This window comes from Oncorhynchus clarkii, chromosome 12 (genome assembly GCF_045791955.1).
Source record: "Oncorhynchus clarkii lewisi isolate Uvic-CL-2024 chromosome 12, UVic_Ocla_1.0, whole genome shotgun sequence".
In the NCBI taxonomy this organism is placed as follows: Eukaryota; Metazoa; Chordata; class Actinopteri; order Salmoniformes; family Salmonidae; genus Oncorhynchus; species Oncorhynchus clarkii.
The window spans coordinates 9,508,686-9,527,598 of record NC_092158.1 but is presented as its reverse complement, the minus strand read 5'-3'; the positions used below and the strand labels follow the sequence as shown (position 1 = coordinate 9,527,598).

The 18,913-nt window shown below is 47.7% G+C and overlaps 1 protein-coding gene across 2 annotated transcripts in view; it reads left to right on the top strand.

Moving 5' to 3' along the window:
* Positions 1-18,913, top strand: part of LOC139422688 (protein tyrosine phosphatase non-receptor type 13) — a 156,089-nt gene that overhangs the window by 85,001 nt on the left and 52,175 nt on the right. For both annotated transcript variants that reach the window (XM_071173892.1, XM_071173891.1), the window contains exons 9-16: positions 1,068-1,164; positions 8,624-8,849; positions 9,323-9,397; positions 11,868-12,042; positions 13,955-14,105; positions 16,304-16,442; positions 16,675-16,827; positions 17,202-17,384. In XM_071173892.1, the coding sequence (XP_071029993.1) occupies positions 1,068-1,164; positions 8,624-8,849; positions 9,323-9,397; positions 11,868-12,042; positions 13,955-14,105; positions 16,304-16,442; positions 16,675-16,827; positions 17,202-17,384 (1,199 nt within the window). The remainder of the gene's footprint in view (positions 1-1,067; positions 1,165-8,623; positions 8,850-9,322; positions 9,398-11,867; positions 12,043-13,954; positions 14,106-16,303; positions 16,443-16,674; positions 16,828-17,201; positions 17,385-18,913) is intronic.

Here is an 18,913-nt window from a genome sequence, read left to right as displayed (position 1 = left end):
GGGATGATCAGGGATGTTCTCTGTTTAGTGAGTCTGACAGATCAGAGGCAGTAGGGAAGACCAGGGATGTTCTCTGTTTAGTGAGTCTGTCAGATCAGAGGCAGTAGGGATGACCAGGGATGTTCTCTGTTTAGTGAGTCTGCCAGATCAGAGGCAGTAGAGATGACCAGAGATGTTCTCTTGATAAGTGCGTGAATTGGACCGTTTTCTGTCCTGCTAAGCATTTAAAATGTAAGAAGTACTTTTGGGTGTGAGAGAAAATGTATGGTGTAAAAAATAAATAATTTTCTTTAGGAAGGTAGTGAAGTAAATGTTGTCAAAACTATAAATTAAAATACAGATACCCACAAAAAATGACATAAGTACTTTAAAGTATTTTTACTTCTGTACTTTACACCACTGGTGTCCACTTCACGTCCCCCTCATCTTGGAAAGGAAATTCTAAACAGCTTAACTGCACTCCCAGCAACCTCAGACACTGCTGCTGTTAACCGTTGCTTATTTCTATGAATGTGTGATACTTCTGGTCTGTTCCACTTTCACCGTCACTACTCGACCAACTCCCCTCGGAGCCTGCTGCCCCTCGGAGCCTGCTGCCCCTCGGAGCCTGCTGCCCCTCGGAGCCTGCTGCCCCTCGGAGCCTGCTGCCCCTCGGAGGCTGCTTCCCCTCGGAGGCTGCTTCCCCTCGGAGCCTGCTTCCCCTCGGAGGCTGCTTCCCCTCGGAGGCTGCTTCCCCTCGGAGGCTGCTTCCCCTCGGAGCCTGCTGCCCCTCGGAGCCTGCTGCCCGTTAGCGCCTGCTGCCCGTTAGCGCGTGCTGCCCCTCGGAGCCTGCTGCCCGTTAGCGCGTGCTGCCCGTTAGCGCGTGCTGCCCGTTAGCGCGTGCTGCCCGTTAGCGCCTGCTGCCCGTTAGCGCGTGCTGCCCGTTAGCGCCTGCTGCCCGTTAGCGCGTGCTGCCCGTTAGCGCCTGCTGCCCGTTAGCGCGTGCTGCCCGTTAGCGCCTGCTGCCCGTTAGCGCGTGCTGTTGATCATGTGATGTAACTTGACATATTTTATATCTTCTGTTTCAGTTAAGAAACCAGAGGAAGTGAGACGTTACAGCTCCCAGTTGGCTCTCTCAGACCATCACGGCATGTCTCTCACCAGCCACAACGCACACAGACACAGGTACATCCCTGTTAAGAATTACACCTGAGATACAGGCATGTCCGTTCCCAGAAGAAGATTCACCTGGGCTTTGTTCATTAGGGTACGCAATGGAAGAAAACAGTCCGAAACAGGGAGGTACCATCTGAACTTGTCCAATAGCAAAGGCTCCTTTTTTGTTTTTCATTACACAATGTTTAATTATTTTTTTTAAAGTTGTGCTATGGTGTGCCTTAATGAAAATAACCCTTCACCTGAGTGTGCTCTCTCCCGTCTCACATTCCTAGTGTCCAGTCAAATGTCTGAGTCCTATAGAAACGTGTGTTTGTGTGTGTGCACACCCTGCTCTATAGCATTTAGATTATATATCCAGCAGTATGTGGACACCCCTTCAAATTAGTGGATATGTCTATTTCAGCCACACCCGTTGCTGACAGGAATATAAAATCGAGCACACAGCCATGCAATCTCCATAGACAAACATTGGCAGTAGAATGACCTTACTGAAGAGCTCAGTGACTTTCAACATGGCACCGTCATAGGATGCCACTTTTTTAACAAGTCAGTTCATCAAATTTCTGGTCAACTGTAAGTGCTGTTATTGTGAAGTAGAAACATCTAGGAGCAACAGCGGCTCAGCCGTGAAGTGGTAGGCCACACAAGCTCACAGAACGTGACCGCCGAGTGCTGAAGCGCCTAGCGCATTAAAATCGTCTGTCCTCGGTTGCAACACTCACTACTGTGTTCCAAACTGCCTCTGCAAGCAACCTCAGCACAAGAACTGTTTGTCGGGAGCTTCATGATATGGGTTTCCATGGCCGAGCAGCTGCACACAAGCCTAAGATCACCATGCGCAATTTCAAGCGTTGGCTGGAGTGATGAATCACGCTTCACCATCTGGCAGTCTGATGGAGGAATCAGGGTTTGGTTGATGCCAGGAGAACGCCTCCTGCCCTAATGCATAGTGCCAACTGTAAAGTTTGGTGGAGGAGGAATTAAGGTGTTTGGCTGTTTTTTGTGATTCGGTCCAGGTCCCTTAGTTTCAGTGAAGGAAAATCTTAATGCTGCAACAATGACATTGTAGACAATTCTGTGCTTGCAACTTTGTGGCAACTGTTTTGGGGAAGGCCCTTTCCTGTTTTCAGTGTGACAATGCCCTGTGCACAAAGATAGGTCCATACAGAAATGGTTTGTCGATCGGTGTGGAAGAACTTGACTAGCCTGCACAGAGCCCTGACCTCAACCCCATCGAACACCTTTGGGATGAATTGGAACGCCGACTGCATGCCAGGCCTAATCACCCAACATTAGTGCTGACCTCACTAATGCTCTTGTGGCTGAAAGGAAGCAAGTCCCTGCAGCAATGTTCCAACATCTAGTGGAAAGCCTTTCCGGAAGAGTGGAGGCTGTTATAGCAGGAAAGGGGAGGACCAACTCCATATTAATGCACATGATTTTAGAATGAGATGTTTGACGAGCAGGTGTCTACATACTTTTGGTCATGTAGTGTATATACCGTGGCCCAGGATAGACACCTGTTCATGTTCAACTAAATGTATGCATCTCAGGGTGAAGCTATTCTCACATCGCTCACGTTGCACAAGACTGGGAAAACGGAGAGGTGTGTCGTAGTTAAGGTATGGAAACACGCCAGTCCGAGTGGAGTTATTTATCAGGATAAAGGTTAAATAAAAATCTGGAAATGTATATCATAGGTCATTCATCCCGTTTTCAATTATTCACACTTGTTCCAGGGTAAGGTGTGCTTCCTAAAGGGTAATGTTTTTTTAACTTCCTGAAGCAGTCTTACCCATTAGCTGTATGATGTGTTATCTATGGCCCTCCTGCACCCCCTGCTGGTTAAATTAATGTATAACCTGGCTCTATGGTCTAGTCTTTTTATTTTTTACCTTTATTTAACTAGGCAAGTCGGTTAAGAACAAACTCTTATTTACAATGATGGCCTACAGCAACTGCCTTGTTCAGGGGCAGAACGACAGAATGTTGGCCTAAAGTAGTGCACTATATAGGGAATAGGGTTCCATAGGGCCCTGGTCTAAAGTAGTGCACTATTTCGGGAATAGGGTTCCATTGGGCTCTGCTACTGGCTGTGTGTGTGATATCAGTGTGATTTACACATTCGGGTGCAAGCTGGCTGTAGTGTGGTGGGGTGTGGTAGGTTAATCAGTGCCAGTAGGATTTCATAATTGATCCTGTGTGTAGGCAGACAGTTTGGGCTCAGGGCCACAGAGTGGAACGACACACACTCACCCAAACAGCTGTTCTGGCACTTTAGATTTTAGTGATACAGTGCATTTGGAAAGTATTCAGACCCCTGGACTTTTTCCACATTACGGCCTTATTCTAAAATGGATTAAATAGTTTTCCCTCATCATTCTACACACCATACCCCATAATGACATCACAATACCCCATAATGACATCACAATACCCCATAATGACATCACAATACTCCATAATGACAAAGCAACAAAAAAAATACATTTTTTCAAATGTATTCGAAAGAAAAACCTGAAATCACATTTTACATAGTGGCAGTCGAAAGTTTACACACCTAGTCATTCAAGGGATTTTCTTTACTTTTACTATTTTCTACATTGTAGAATAATAGTAAAGACATCAAAACTATGAAATAACACATATGGACTCATAGTAACCAAAAAAGTATTGAACAAATCTAAATAGATTTTAGATTCTTCAAAGTAGCCACCGTTTGCCTTGATGACAGTTCTGTACACTCTTGGCATTCTCTCAACCAGCTTCATGAAGAATGCTTTTCCAACAGCTTTGAAGGAGTTCCCACATATTCTGAGCATTTATTGTCTGCTTTTCTTTCACTCTGCGGTCCAACTCATCCCAAACCATCTCAATTGGGTTGAGGTCGGGCGATTGTGGAGGCCAGGTCATCTGATGCAGCACTCATCACTCTTCTTCTTGGTCAAATAGCCCTTAAACAGCCTGAAGGTGTGTTGGGTCATTGTCCTGTTGAAAAACAAATTATAGTCTCCCTAAGCGCAAACCAGATGGGATGGCGTATTGCTGCAGAGTGCTGTGGTAGCCATGCCTTGAATTCTAAATAAATCACTGACAGTTTCACCAGCAAAGTACCATCACACCTCCTCCTCCATGCTTCACGGTGGGAACCACACATGCGGAGATCATCCATTCACCTACTTTGCGTCTCACAAAGACATTGTGGTTGGATTCAAAGATCTCAAATTTGGACTTATCAGACCAAAGGACATATTTCCACTGGTTGAATGTCCATTGCTCGTGTTTCTTGGCCCAAGCAAGTCTCTTTATTTTATTTTAGTAGTAGTTTCTTTACAGCAATTCGACTATGAATGCCTGATTCACGTGGTCTCCTCTGAACAGTTGATGTGTCTGTTACTTGAACTCTGAAAAATGTATTTGGGCTGCAATCTGAGGTGCAATTAACTCTAATGAACTCGTCCTCTGCAGCAGAGAACTGGTCTTCCTTTCCTGTGGCGGTCCTCATGAGAGCCACTTTCATCAGAGCGCTTGATAATTTTTGCTACTTGAAGAAGCTTTCAAAGTACTTGACATTTTCCGTATTGACTGACTTAAAGTAATGCTGGACTGTCGTTTCTCTTTGCTTATTTGAGCTGTTCTTGCCGTAATATGGACTTAGGCTTATTTTGTAAAAGACCATCTTCTGTATCTAATATATTTTGACATGTTTAACACTGTTTTTTGCTTATTACATGATTCCATATGTGTTATTTCATAGTTTTGATGTCTTCACTATTATTCTACAATGTAGAAAATAGTAAAATGTAAACCCTTGAATGAGTAGGTGTGTCCAAGCTTTTGACTGGTATTGTAACTATTCAGTCCCTTTACTCAGTACTTTGTTGAAGCACCTTTGGCAGCAATTACAGCCTCAAGTCTTCTTTGGTTTAACGCTACAAGCTTGGAACACCTGTATTTGGGGAGTTTCTCATTCTTCATTCTTCTCTGCAGATCCCCTCAAGCTCTGTCAGGTTGGATGGGGAGCGTCGCTGCACAGGCTATTTTCAGGTCTCTCCAGAGATGTTCAAGTCCGGGCTCACCTGGTTCACCTGTTGGAAGGTGAACCTTCGCCTCAGTCTGAGGTCTCTGGAGAAGGTTTTCATCAAGGATCTCTTTTGTACTTTGCTCTATTCATCTTTCCCTCGATCCTGACTAGTCTCCCAGTCCCTGCTAGTGAAAAACATCCCCACAGCATGATGCTGCCACTACCATGCTTCACCGTGGGGATGGTGCCAGGTGACCCTTGGCATTCAGGCCAAAGAGTTCTTTGGTCTGATGAAACCAAGATTGAATCTTGTTTCTCATGGTCAAACTCCAAGCAGGCTGACATGTGCCTTTTTACTGAGCAGTGGCTTCCTTCTTCCTCCTTCCTTCTTTTAATTGGTGGAGTGCTGCAAAGGTAGTTGTCCTTCTGGAAGGTACTCCCATCTCCACAGAGGAACTCTGAAGCTCTATCAGAGTGACTGTAGAGTTCTTGGTCACCTCCCTAACCAAGGCCCTTCTCCCCCGATTGCTCACTTCGGCCGGGCGGCCAGCTCTAGTAAGAGTCTTGGTGGTTCCAAACGTCTTACATTTAAGAATGATGGAGGCCACTGTTCTTGGGGACCTTCAATGCTGCAGACATTTTTTGGTAGCCTTCCCCAGATCTGTGTCTCGACACGATCCTGTCTCGGAGCGCTATGGACAATTCCTTCGACCTCATTGCTTGGTTTTTGCTCTGACATACCTGTCTATATAAGGTCCCACTGTTGACAGTGTGTGTGCCTTTCCAAATCATGTCCAATCAATTGAATTTCGAGGGGTCGGAATACTTTCCTGTGTGTGTGTGTGTGTGTGTGTGTGTGTGTGTGTGTGTATTCACGTGTTTATCTCTATCCATCATCTCTAAAACCAGTAACCGAATGTCCATAACGTTTTTAATGGAGTACGTTAAACTATCCAGTTTAACAGCAACGTCTTTTCTCCACGTTTTAGTTGCTTGGGGGATTTTAGGACAACTTTTAACTAAACCTTTTGTGGTGGAATACTGAAAGAAGGTGATACCCGTGACTAGCGACTGGCTAGCGTGGGAGCACAGTGTGATGATGAGAGAAGGTGATACCCGTGACTAGCGACTGGCTAGCGTGGGAGCACAGTGTGATGATGATGAGAGAAGGTGATCCTCGTGACTAGCGACTGGCTAGCGTGGGAGCACAGTGTGATGATGATGAGAGAAGGTGATCCTCGTGACTAGCGACTGGCTAGCGTGGGAGCACAGTGTGATGATGAGAGAAGGTGATCCTCGTGACTAGCGACTGGCTAGTGTGGGAGCACAGTGTGATGATGATGAGAGAAGGTGATACCCGTGACTAGCGTGGGAGCACAGTGTGATGATGATGAGAGAAGGTGATCCTCGTGACTAGCGACTGGCTAGCGTGGGAGCACAGTGTGATGATGAGAGAAGGTGATACCCGTGACTAGCGACTGGCTAGCGTGGGAGCACAGTGTGATGATGATGAGAGAAGGTGATACCCGTGACTAGCGACTGGCTAGCGTGGGAGCACAGCGTGATGATGATGAGAGAAGGTGATACCCGTGACTAGCGACTGGCTAGCGTGGGAGCACAGCGTGATGATGATGAGAGAAGGTGATACCCGTGACTAGCGACTGGCTAGCGTGGGAGCACAGCGTGATGATGATGAGAGAAGGTGATACCGGTGACTAGCGACTGGCTAGCGTGGGAGCACAGCGTGATGATGATGAGAGAAGGTGATCCTCGTGACTAGCGACTGGCTAGCGTGGGAGCACAGCGTGATGATGATGAGAGAAGGTGATACCCGTGACTAGCGACTGGCTAGCGTGGGAGCACAGTGTGATGATGATGAGAGAAGGTGATCCTCGTGACTAGCGACTGGCTAGCGTGGGAGCACAGCGTGATGATGATGAGAGAAGGTGATACCCGTGACTAGCGACTGGCTAGCGTGGGAGCACAGCGTGATGACTCAGTCACCATTCATGGCACTGTTTGAGTGACTGACCATCTGTGGGCTAACACAGTGGTCAAACACACCTGATCTGTAGCAATCTCAATGAAGAGACATTCCCACAGAAGTCATAGGCTCACTGAAGCCAGGAGAGTTGAAGACTGATTCAACTTGTATAGACAAAATGCATGTTACTGTGTGAATTAAATTGTCATGTTTGGATTGTTTCAAGCATTCATAAAGAGCCTTGCATGTTGATATGTTTCATTGTAGTGTAAGTGGTATGTGATTACCGTTACAGAGACACTGTGTTATTCTGTTCATCGGAAGGCTGATAGTTCAAAGAGGACCGACACAGGGGTGCACCCTTATAATTTAGACCAGTTGTGATGACTATTTTTTTTATGCCTTTGTTTTAATGTTTTGGGTGAAGTGATGTTAATTAGATGACCTCTTCGCTTTGTCATTATGGGGTATTGTGTGTCGATTGATGCAGAAAACAATTGAATCAATTTTAGAGTAAAGCTGTTATGTCACAAGATGTGGAAAAGGGGAAGGGGTCTGAATACTTTCCAAATGTATGTTCTTGTGCTTTTAGATTTATGTCTTAAGCTTCAGTTTGACATTAAGCACACGGGACCGTATCACATCCATGAAAAACTTGAATTTCGGGTTTTTCACATCTCTAAAACAAATCTCCTTGACATAGCTTGTCAAAAATCCAATGAATGCATAACTAGGACAATACACAACCTTTCTCAGGCATTTAACTTTGTCACCATGTTGCTGACTGACAGTGTCTGGATAGACATGTCTAATGTAGAAAATACACTGAGTGAACAAAACATTAAGAACACCTACTCTTTCCATGACCGACTGACCAGATGAAAGAAAGCTCTGATCCCTTATTGAGTCACTTGTTAAATCCACTTTAATCAGTGTAGATGAAGGGGAGGAGACGGGGTTAAAGAAGATAAAGAAGGATTTCGAAGCCTTGAGACAATTGAGACATGGATTGTGTATGTGTGCCATTCAGAGGGGGAAGGGGCAAGACAAAATATTTAGGTGCCTTTGAACGGGGTGTGTTAGTAAGTGCCAGGTGCACCGGTTTGTGTCAAGAACTGCAACGCTGCTGGGTTTTTCCACGCTCAACAGTTTCCCGCGTGTATCAAGAATGGTCCACCGCCCAGCATCCCTGTAGAGTCCAAGCCCTGACGAAACAAGGATATTCAGAAGAGCAACTCAATATTAGGAAGGTGTTCTTGATGTTTTTGTACACTCCGGTGTATATGCTTGTCTAGGTCATGTAGAGTAAGTAATCATGGCAGTTCTATGCATCTTATCTCCATGTCCTCCCCATGCAGGCTGTATGAAGGGGCTGCACACACATGAATATCTGCAATGTATAGTATGGAATCCATCGTGTCCGTTCTGTTGTACATTTCAATCTGTTTTTCCCCCAGGCGACATGAGGGTGCAGCCGACGAGGGTCTGATGCTCCAGAGACGTGAGGAAGAGGTTCAGAGGCTCCAGGCTCACCTGGCTCACAGGCTGTCCAGGGCCTCCCTATACCCAGGGGACGACCCCCGAGCCAGCCTCTACACCGGGGACGAGCCCCTGGCACGCACCTCCATGCTGGACCTCCGGGACCCTCTCAATGCAACGCTACCACACCACCGCAAACCTAAGGTAGCCTACCGCATAGCAAACCTAAGGTAGCCTACCGCATAGCAAACCTAAGGTAGCCTACCGCATAGCAAACCTAAGGTAGCCTACCGCATAGCAAACCTAAGGTAGCCTACCGCATAGCAAACCTAAGGTAGCCTACCGCATAGCAAACCTAAGGTAGCCTACCGCATAAGCAAACCTAAGGTAGCCTACCGCATAAGCAAACCTAAGGTAGCCTACCGCATAAGCAAACCTAAGGTAGCCTACCGCATAAGCAAACCTAAGGTAGCCTACCTACATCTCAGGCCTAAGGTAGCCTACCTACATCTCAGGCCTACACTTGATCTAAAACCAAAGCTGTCTCTTTGTGAAATGACTGCCTGTGTGATTTTTTAGATGGGGAGAACAAGTAGGCCTAACATTTTTACAGCACGACACGGTGCAGTCTGTGTGTGTGTAGCCTCTTCTTACTCTGTCTCTCGTTCCTATTGCAGAATTTCTTTGGTCCTGAATTTGTGAAGATGACCAGCGAGCCATGTGTTGCCTTGACGGTTCCCTCTTCAATAATGGTGAGACTCCTCAAGGTGTTTCAGATGGGGTACTAGTGGAGCAGACTGATTTCTAGCCCGGTGGTTGTGTGAGTGAGGGTTATGTCAGTGTAGTGGAATACATCCTAACCTCTCCTCTAGCTCTGGGTTCAAACAGAAAGCTTTCATTTTGAATCATTTATCTCTGCTTGATTGAGCTGGCCTGGCTACAATGGAACCAATGAAACCCTGCCTACCTAGAACCTCCAGGCACGCTCAATCAAACTCTCTCAAACTATAAAAATACAAATAAATAACCTGCCTCAGGGAGGAGAGATCCCAGGTCTGGTGGTCAGTGCAATGCACTGGCCCTCTGCTGGTACAGGGCAATGCACTGGCCCTCTGCTGGTACAGGGCAATGCACTGGCCCTCTGCTGGTACAGGGCAATGCACTGGCCCTCTGCTGGTACAGGGCAATGTACTTGGCCCTCTGCTGGTACAGGGCAATGTACTGGCCCTCTGCTGGTACAGGGCAATGTACTGGCCCTCTGCTGGTACAGGGCAATGCACTGGCCCTCTGCTGGTACAGGGCAATGTACTGGCCCTCTGCTGGTACAGGGCAATGTACTGGCCCTCTGCTGGTACAGGGCAATGCACTGGCCCTCTGCTGGTACAGGGCAATGTACTGGCCCTCTGCTGGTACAGGGCAATGTACTGGCCCTCTGCTGGTACAGGGCAATGTACTGGCCCTCTGCTGGTACAGGGCAATGTACTGGCCCTCTGCTGGTACAGGGCAATGTACTGGCCCTCTGCTGGTACAGGGCAATGTACTGGCCCTCTGCTGGTACAGGGCAATGTACTTGGCCCTCTGCTGGTACAGGGCAATGTACTGGCCCTCTGCTGGTACAGGGCAATGTACTGGCCCTCTGCTGGTACAGGGCAATGCACTGGCCCTCTGCTGGTACAGGGCAATGCACTGGCCCTCTGCTGGTACAGGGCAATGTACTGGCCCTCTGCTGGTACAGGGCAATGTACTGGCCCTCTGCTGGTACAGGGCAATGTACTGGCCCTCTGCTGGTACAGGGCAATGTACTGGCCCTCTGCTGGTACAGGGCAATGTACTGGCCCTCTGCTGGTACAGGGCAATGTACTGGCCCTCTGCTGGTACAGGGCAATGTACTGGCCCTCTGCTGGTACAGGGCAATGTACTGGCCCTCTGCTGGTACAGGGCAATGCACTGGCCCTCTGCTGGTACAGGGCAATGCACTGGCCCTCTGCTGGTACAGGGCAATGCACTGGCCCTCTGCTGGTACAGGGCAATGTACTGGCCCTCTGCTGGTACAGGGCAATGTACTGGCCCTCTGCTGGTACAGGGCAATGTACTGGCCCTCTGCTGGTACAGGGCAATGTACTGGCCCTCTGCTGGTACAGGGCAATGTACTGGCCCTCTGCTGGTACAGGGCAATGTACTGGCCCTCTGCTGGTACAGGGCAATGTACTTGGCCCTCTGCTGGTACAGGGCAATGTACTGGCCCTCTGCTGGTACAGGGCAATGTACTTGGCCCTCTGCTGGTACAGGGCAATGTACTGGCCCTCTGCTGGTACAGGGCAATGTACTGGCCCTCTGCTGGTACAGGGCAATGTACTGGCCCTCTGCTGGTACAGGGCAATGTACTGGCCCTCTGCTGGTACAGGGCAATGTACTGGCCCTCTGCTGGTACAGGGCAATGTACTGGCCCTCTGCTGGTACAGGGCAATGTACTGGCCCTCTGCTGGTACAGGGCAATGTACTGGCCCTCTGCTGGTACAGGGCAATGCACTGGCCCTCTGCTGGTACAGGGCAATGCACTGGCCCTCTGCTGGTACAGGGCAATGTTCTGGCCCTCTGCTGGTACAGGGCAATGTACTGGCCCTCTGCTGGTACAGGGCAATGTACTGGCCCTCTGCTGGTACAGGGCAATGTACTGGCCCTCTGCTGGTACAGGGCAATGTACTGGCCCTCTGCTGGTACAGGGCAATGTACTTGGCCCTCTGCTGGTACAGGGCAATGTACTGGCCCTCTGCTGGTACAGGGCAATGTACTTGGCCCTCTGCTGGTACAGGGCAATGTACTGGCCCTCTGCTGGTACAGGGCAATGTACTTGGCCCTCTGCTGGTACAGGGCAATGTACTGGCCCTCTGCTGGTACAGGGCAATGTACTGGCCCTCTGCTGGTACAGGGCAATGTACTGGCCCTCTGCTGGTACAGGGCAATGCACTGGCCCTCTGCTGGTACAGGGCAATGTACTGGCCCTCTGCTGGTACAGGGCAATGTACTGGCCCTCTGCTGGTACAGGGCAATGTACTGGCCCTCTGCTGGTACAGGGCAATGTACTGGCCCTCTGCTGGTACAGGGCAATGCACTGGCCCTCTGCTGGTACAGGGCAATGTACTGGCCCTCTGCTGGGCAATGTCTCACCCTAAATTACCCCTTTCTATCTCTCTCCTGTCCCGTGTCGTCTCTCTCCCCCAGAACAAGCGTGGGAAGCTGGATGAGGTCCAGAGGAAGGTGGGGGTGGTCCTGCTGACCGGCCAGAAGCTGGAGCTGAGCTGTGACATCAAGGCTGTGTGTAAGGATGTGTTGGACATGGTGGTGGCTCACATTGGACTGGTGGAGCACCACCTCTTCGGCCTGGCCTGCCTCACAGGTATTGTGTGTGTGTGTGTGTGTGTGTGTCAGGGGCCGACTGGGACAAGAATTCGGCCATGACATCTTAACCAGCCCACATCACTGCATGTGGCGGCAACTTTTCCCACAGTTGCATTTTGAAATGTTACATGATCAGAACGTGTTTTTCTCTCGAGCGCATGCAGGGAGAGTAGAGGCTCGCTCATTACAGCAGCAGGCGAAGTCATAGGCTGGAAAGACACTTCCATTACAGAAATCATGGAGGATAATGCACTTTACTGTTTGAACAAACCATGGAGGATAATGCACTTTACTGTTTGAACAAATCATGCTTTTGAGCCCCTCCCAACAAAACTATGTTTTGAGTGAGGTGACGACATAGAATGTGCTCTTTCTACATTTATAGGCAACCTTACCGTTTTTCATGATCTTGGCTGTCTAACTGATGAGTCGGAGCAGCTCTCTTTGCTGATTCTGCTTTTGACTTTGCATGTGAGTTTATGTGATCTTAGACTGCGCTATCAGAAAACCGGTCCTGCCCATCTTGGTAGAGGGGTCAGCCAAAGTATCATTATAGATTAGTAGAACCTTAGTCATTTCTATTTTGTGCATATCAATTTCGACCAGCCCACTCAACAAAAAAATGGGCCAGCCCATCATATGACCAATCTGCTCCTGCTGGGTGTGTGCTCTTCTGCCCTCCTACTGTCCCATGTAAACCAAAATCCAGACACTTGTTGATTTTCCTGGCTGCTTTCTGACTGCAAGTGTCTTAGTTATTTTCAGTGTGTCTGTGCAAGTGTCCAGCTCATTCTAACTTATTCCTATGTTATCGCTCTCTCTCGCTCTCCCCACTCCTCCTTGCCCTCCCCCTCTTCCTCTCTCCTCCCTCCCTGCTGCATTGCTCCCTCCCTCTACTTCCTCCTCTCTCCTCCCTCCCTGCTGCATTGCTCCCTCCCTCTCCTCCCTCCCTCTACTTCCTCCTCTTTCTCTCTCCTCCCTCCCTGCTGCATTGCTCCCTCCCTCTCCTCCCTCCCTCTACTTCCTCCTCTCTCCTCCCTCCCTCTCCTCCCTCCCTGCTGCATTGCTCCCTCCCTCTACTTCCTCCTCTCTCCTCCCTCCCTGCTGCATTGCTCCCTCCCTCTACTTCTTCCTCTCTCCTCCCTCCCTCTCCTCCCTCCCTGCTGCATTGCTCCCTCCCTCTACTTCCTCCTCTCTCCTCCCTCCCTGCTGCATTGCTCCCTCCCTCTACTTCTTCCTCTCTCCTCCCTCCCTGCTGCATTGCTCCCTCCCTCTACTTCTTCCTCTCTCCTCCCTCCCTGCTGCATTGCTCTCTCCCTCTACTTCTTCCTCTCTCCACCCTCCCTGCTGCATTGCTCTCTCCCTCTACTTCTTCCTCTCTCCTTCCTCTCTGCTGCATTGCTCCCTCCCTCTACTTCCTCCTCTCTCCTCCCTCTCTGCTGCATTGCTCCCTCTACTTCCTCCTCTCTCCTCCCTCCCTGCTGCATTGCTCTCTCCCTCTACTTCTTCCTCTCTCCTTCCTCTCTGCTGCATTGCTCCCTCCCTCTACTTCCTCCTCTCTCCTCCCTCCCTGCTGCATTGCTCTCTCCCTCTACTTCCTCCTCTCTCCTCCCTCCCTGCTGCATTGCTCTCTCCCTCTACTTCCTCCTCTCTCCTCCCTCCCTGCTGCATTGCTCTCTCCCTCTACTTCTTCCTCTCTCCTCCCTCCCTGCTGCATTGCTCCCTCCCTCTACTTCCTCCTCTCTCCTCCCTCCCTGCTGCATTGCTCCCTCCCTCTACTTCCTCCTCTCTCCTCCCTCCCTGCTGCATTGCTCCCTCCCTCTACTTCCTCCTCTCCCTCTCTCATCCCTTACTGCTGCATCCCTCCCTCCCTCTCCCTCCCTCTCTCCCTCCGTGTCTCTTTTATCTAGACAATGAGTTCTTCTTCATTGATCCCGATGCCAAGCTGTCCAAAGTTGCTCCTGAGGGGTGGAAAGAAGAACCCAAGAAGAAGAAACCAGACATCCAGTTTAACCTATTCCTACGCATCAAGTTCTTTCTGGATGATGTCAACCTCATACAGTAAGACCATGGGGCTATTCATCTTCTCAGAGTATGAGTGATGATCTAGGAGCAGTTTGCTATTTTAGATAATATTGACTACAAAGACATGGAGAGAAGGGGACCTGATTCCCCATTCTTACTCCGGGACAGGCCCTGTCCTCCATAAAGTAAGACAATGGAAACATGTCTGCCCACTTCCTGTCAGTGGAGCTCGGGCCCTTATTCATGAAGCATCTCAGAATAGAAATGATTATCTAGGATCGCTTTTGTCTTTCTTGGCAGAGTTGGTAGGGCATGACGCTTGCAACGTCAAGATAGTGGGTTCGAATCCCTTGAACAACCACATGTAAAATGTATGCACGCATGACTGTAATTCGCTTTGGATAAAATAGGCTGCTAAATGGTGCATATATACAGTACCAGTCAAAAGTTTGGACACATCTACTCAATTGTTTTCCTTTATTTTTATTATTTTCTACATTGTGGAATAATAGTGAAGACATCAAAACTATGAAATAAGACACATGTAATCAGAAGTGTTAAACAAATCAAAATATATTTGAGATTCTTCAAAGTAGCCGCCTTGAGAGCTTTGCACACTCTTGGCATTCTCTCAAATAGCTTCATGAGGTAGTCACCTGGAATGCATTTCAATTAACATGTGTGCCTTGTTAAAAGTTAATTTGTGGAATTTCTTTCCTTCATGCGTTTGAGCCAATCAGTTGTGTTGTGATGAGGTAGGGGTGGTATACAAAAGATATCCCTATTTGGTTAAAGACCAAGTCCATATTATGGCAAGAACAGCTCAAATAAGTAATGGACTGTCGTTTCTCTTTGCTTTAAGACATAAAGGTCAGTCAATCAGTAAAATTTCAAGAACTTTGAAAGTTTCTTGAAGTGCAGTCGGGGGAAAAAATCAGGCTCTGTGATGAAACTGGCTCTCATGAGGACCACCCCAGGAAAGGAAGACCCAGAGTTACTTCTGCTGCAGAGGATAAGTGCGTTAGAGATACCAGCCTCAGAAATTGCAGCCCAAATAAATGCTTCGGAGTTCAAGTAACAGACACATCTCAACATCAACTGTTCAGAGGAGTCTGTGTGAATCAGGCCTTCGTGGTTGAATTTCTGCAAAGAAACCACTACTAAAGGACACCAATAATAAGAAGAGACTTGCTGGGGCCAAGAAACACAAGCAATGGACATTAGACCGGTGGACATCTTTGCTTTGAGATTGTTGCTTCCAACTGCTGTGTCTTTGTGAGACGCATAGTAGGTGAACGGATGACGTCTGCATATGTGGTTCCCTCCGTGAAGCATGGAGGAGGAAGTGTGATGGTGTGGAGGTGCTTTGTTGGTGACACGGTCAGTGATTTTATTTAGAATTCAAGGCACACTTAACCAGCATGGCTACCACAGCAACACGCCATCCCATCTGGTTTGCGCTTAGTGGGACTATCATTTGTTTTTCAACAGGACAATGACCCAACACACCTCCAGGCTGTTTAAGGGCTATTTGACCAAGAAAGAGAGTGATGCAGCCCTCCATCAGATGACCTGGCCTCCACAATCACCCGACCTCAACCCAATTGAGATGGTTCGGGATGAGTTGGACAGCAGAGTGAAGGAAGAAGGAAAAGCAGCCAACAAGTGCTCAGCATATGTGGGAACTCCTTCAAGACTGTTGTAAAAGCATTCCAGGAGAACCTGGTAAAGAGAATGCCAAGAGTGTGCAAAGCTGTCAAGGCAAAGGGTGGCCACTTTGAAGAATCTCAAATATAAAATATATTTTGATTTGTTTAAAAAAAAAAATTGGTTACTACATGATGACATATATGTAGAAAATAGAAAAAACCTTTGAGTAGGTGTGTCCAAACTTTTGACTGGTACTGTATGTGTCCACTTTTGACTTACTGTGTATATACAGTACCAGTCAAAAGTTTGGACACTTACTCATTCAAGGGTTTTTATTGTTACCATAATAAAGAATGCCGTAGTAGACATACTGGTTAAGTGTGCCTTGAATTCTAAATAAATCATAAAAATATGGACCCTGGTCTCAGATCTGTGCCAAGCATAGCAACAACCAATAGGACTATACAGCACAAACAGATCTGGGACCAGGTTAGTCAGAGCCTTTAGCTGAAGTGAAACAAGCCCTTGGTTAAACAACAATAGCCTGCTTCAGAATAAAGTGTCAATACTGTGCTCCACTCCAGACACACCATGACAAAACATCAGTACTACTTGCAGCTGAGGAAGGATATCTTGGAGGAGAGGGTGTGCTGTGACATGGAGAATGCCATGCTCCTGGCGTCCCTGGCTCTTCAGGCAGAGTTTGGTGACTACCAGGCAGAGGTAGTAATCCCTCCTCTACAGTAGTAGTATAGTTATTATACAGTGTTTACCACATTGACATAATGGGGTGGTTTCCTAGACCATATTAAGCCAATCCTGGACTACAAAGCCATTTCAGTTGAGGCTCTCCATTGAACATGCCTTTTTAGTCCAGGGGTCGGCTTAATCTGGAACCAGGATGCCGATCAACCCTATATGTGAGGGCTACAATTATACCGTCTGTTTCTTCTAGCTCCATGGAAAGACGTACTTCAGAATGGAACATTACATGTCTGCCTCTGTGCTGGATAATATTGACCAGAGTTCCATCAAGGAAGAACTGCTCAAACTACACAGCACATACTATGGAGCCACAGAGGCAGAGACAGAGTTTGAGTTTCTCAAGGTAAGTTCCCAGGTGGCTGGCCTAGCCTGGTCCCAGGTGGCTGGCCGCCTAGCCTGGTCCCAGGTGGCTGGCCGCCTAGCCTGGTCCCAGGTGGCTGGCCGCCTAGCCTGGTCCCAGGTGGCTGGCCGCCTAGCCTGGTCCCAGGTGGCTGGCCGCCTAGCCTGGTCCCAGGTGGCTGGCCGCCTAGCCTGGTCCCAGGTGGCTGGCCGCCTAGCCTGGTCCCAGGTGGCTGGCCGCCTAGCCTGGTCCCAGGTCAAATGACGTAAAGATGTGGTAACGTCAAGGGGGTGGAGATGTTATGGTTGATCGTAATTATGATTGATCCCTGTTTTTGAGTTTTAAAGACTCCTTTTATCCTGTTTTCTTTCCTGAAGGCGAGCCAGAGGCTGACGGAGTACGGGGTTCACTTCCACCGTGTCCTCCCTGAGAAGCGGTCCCAGACCGGTATCATGCTAGGGGTCTTCTCCAAGGGTGTCCTCATCTTTGAGGTCCTGAATGGAAACAGAACCCCAGTACTAAGGTTCCCCTGGAGAGAAACCAAGAAGATTTCTTTCACAGTAAGTGTATTGCACTCTAAACTCCAAGCAGAGTTCAATTTAATAATTAAATCGTTTTATTTTAATTTTATTTAACCAGGCAAGTCAATTAAGGACAAATTCTTATTTACAATGACAGCCTATGAACAGTGGGTTAACTGTGAGGGGGCAGAATGACAATTATTTTTACCTTGTAAGCTCGGGGATTCGATCCAGAGACCTTTCGGTTACTGGCCCAACACTTTAACCACTAGGCTTCCTGCGACCCCTTTTAATAAACATTTTGGGTGGGGGTGATGAGGTGTTTTTCATACTTATGTTAAAGGCTTTGAGCTACTAGATAGGTACTGTATAAATCCAATATGTTAATTAATATCCACATTTCAAAATACTTAGTCTATAAAAGTGAAGCCTCTAGTCTGGTGTACTGTTTCTCTCTCTCACTCACTGGAAATGTACCCTGTTTCTTCTGCATTGCTTTGTAATGTACCCTGCTTCTTCTGCATTGCTTTGTAATGTGCCCTGTTTCTTCTGCATTGCTTTGTAATGTACCCTGTTTCTTCTGCATTAATGTGCCTTGTTTCTTCTGCATTGCTTTGTAATTTGCCCTGTTTCTTCTGCATTGCTTTGTAATGTACCCTGTTTCTTCTGCATTGCTTTGTAATGTACCCTGTTTCTTCTGCATTGCTTTGTAATGTACCCTGTTTCTTCTGCATTAATGTGCCTTGTTTCTTCTGCATTGCTTTGTAATGTGTCCTGTTTCTTCTGCATTGCTTTGTAATGTGCCCTGTTTCTTCTGCATTGCTTTGTAATGTACCCTGTTTCTTCTGCATTGCTTTGTAATGTGCCCTGTTTCTTCTGCATTAATGTGCCCTGTTTCTTCTGCATTAATGTGCCCTGTTTCTTCTGCATTAATGTACCCTGTTTCTTCTGCATTAATGTGCCCTGTTTCTTCTGCATTAATGTACCCTGTTTCTTCTGCATTGCTTTGTAATGTGCCCTGTTTCTTCTGCATTGCTTTGTAATGTGCCCTGTTTCTTCTGCATTAATGTGCCCTGTTCCTTCTGCATTGCTTTGTAATGTACCCTGTTTCTTCTGCATTAATGTGTCCTGTTTCTTCTGCATTGCTTTGTAATGTGCCCTGTTTCTTCTGCATTGCTTTGTAATGTGCCCTGTTTCTTCTGCATTAATGTGCCCTGTTTCTTCTGCATTAATGTGCCCTGTTTCTTCTGCATTAATGTGCCCTGTTTCTTCTGCATTAATGTACCCTGTTTCTTCTGCATTAATGTGCCCTGTTTCTTCGGCATTAATGTGCCCTGTTTCTTCTGCATTAATGTACCCTGTTTCTTCTGCATTAATGTACCCTGTTTCTTCTGCATTAATGTACCCTGTTTCTTCTGCATTAATGTACCCTGTTTCTTCTGCATTAATGTGCCCTGTTTCTTCTGCATTAATGTGCCCTGTTTCTTCTGCATTAATGTACCCTGTTTCTTCTGCATTGCTTTGTAATGTACCCGGTTTCTTCTGCATTGCTTTGTAAAATTTCTCCG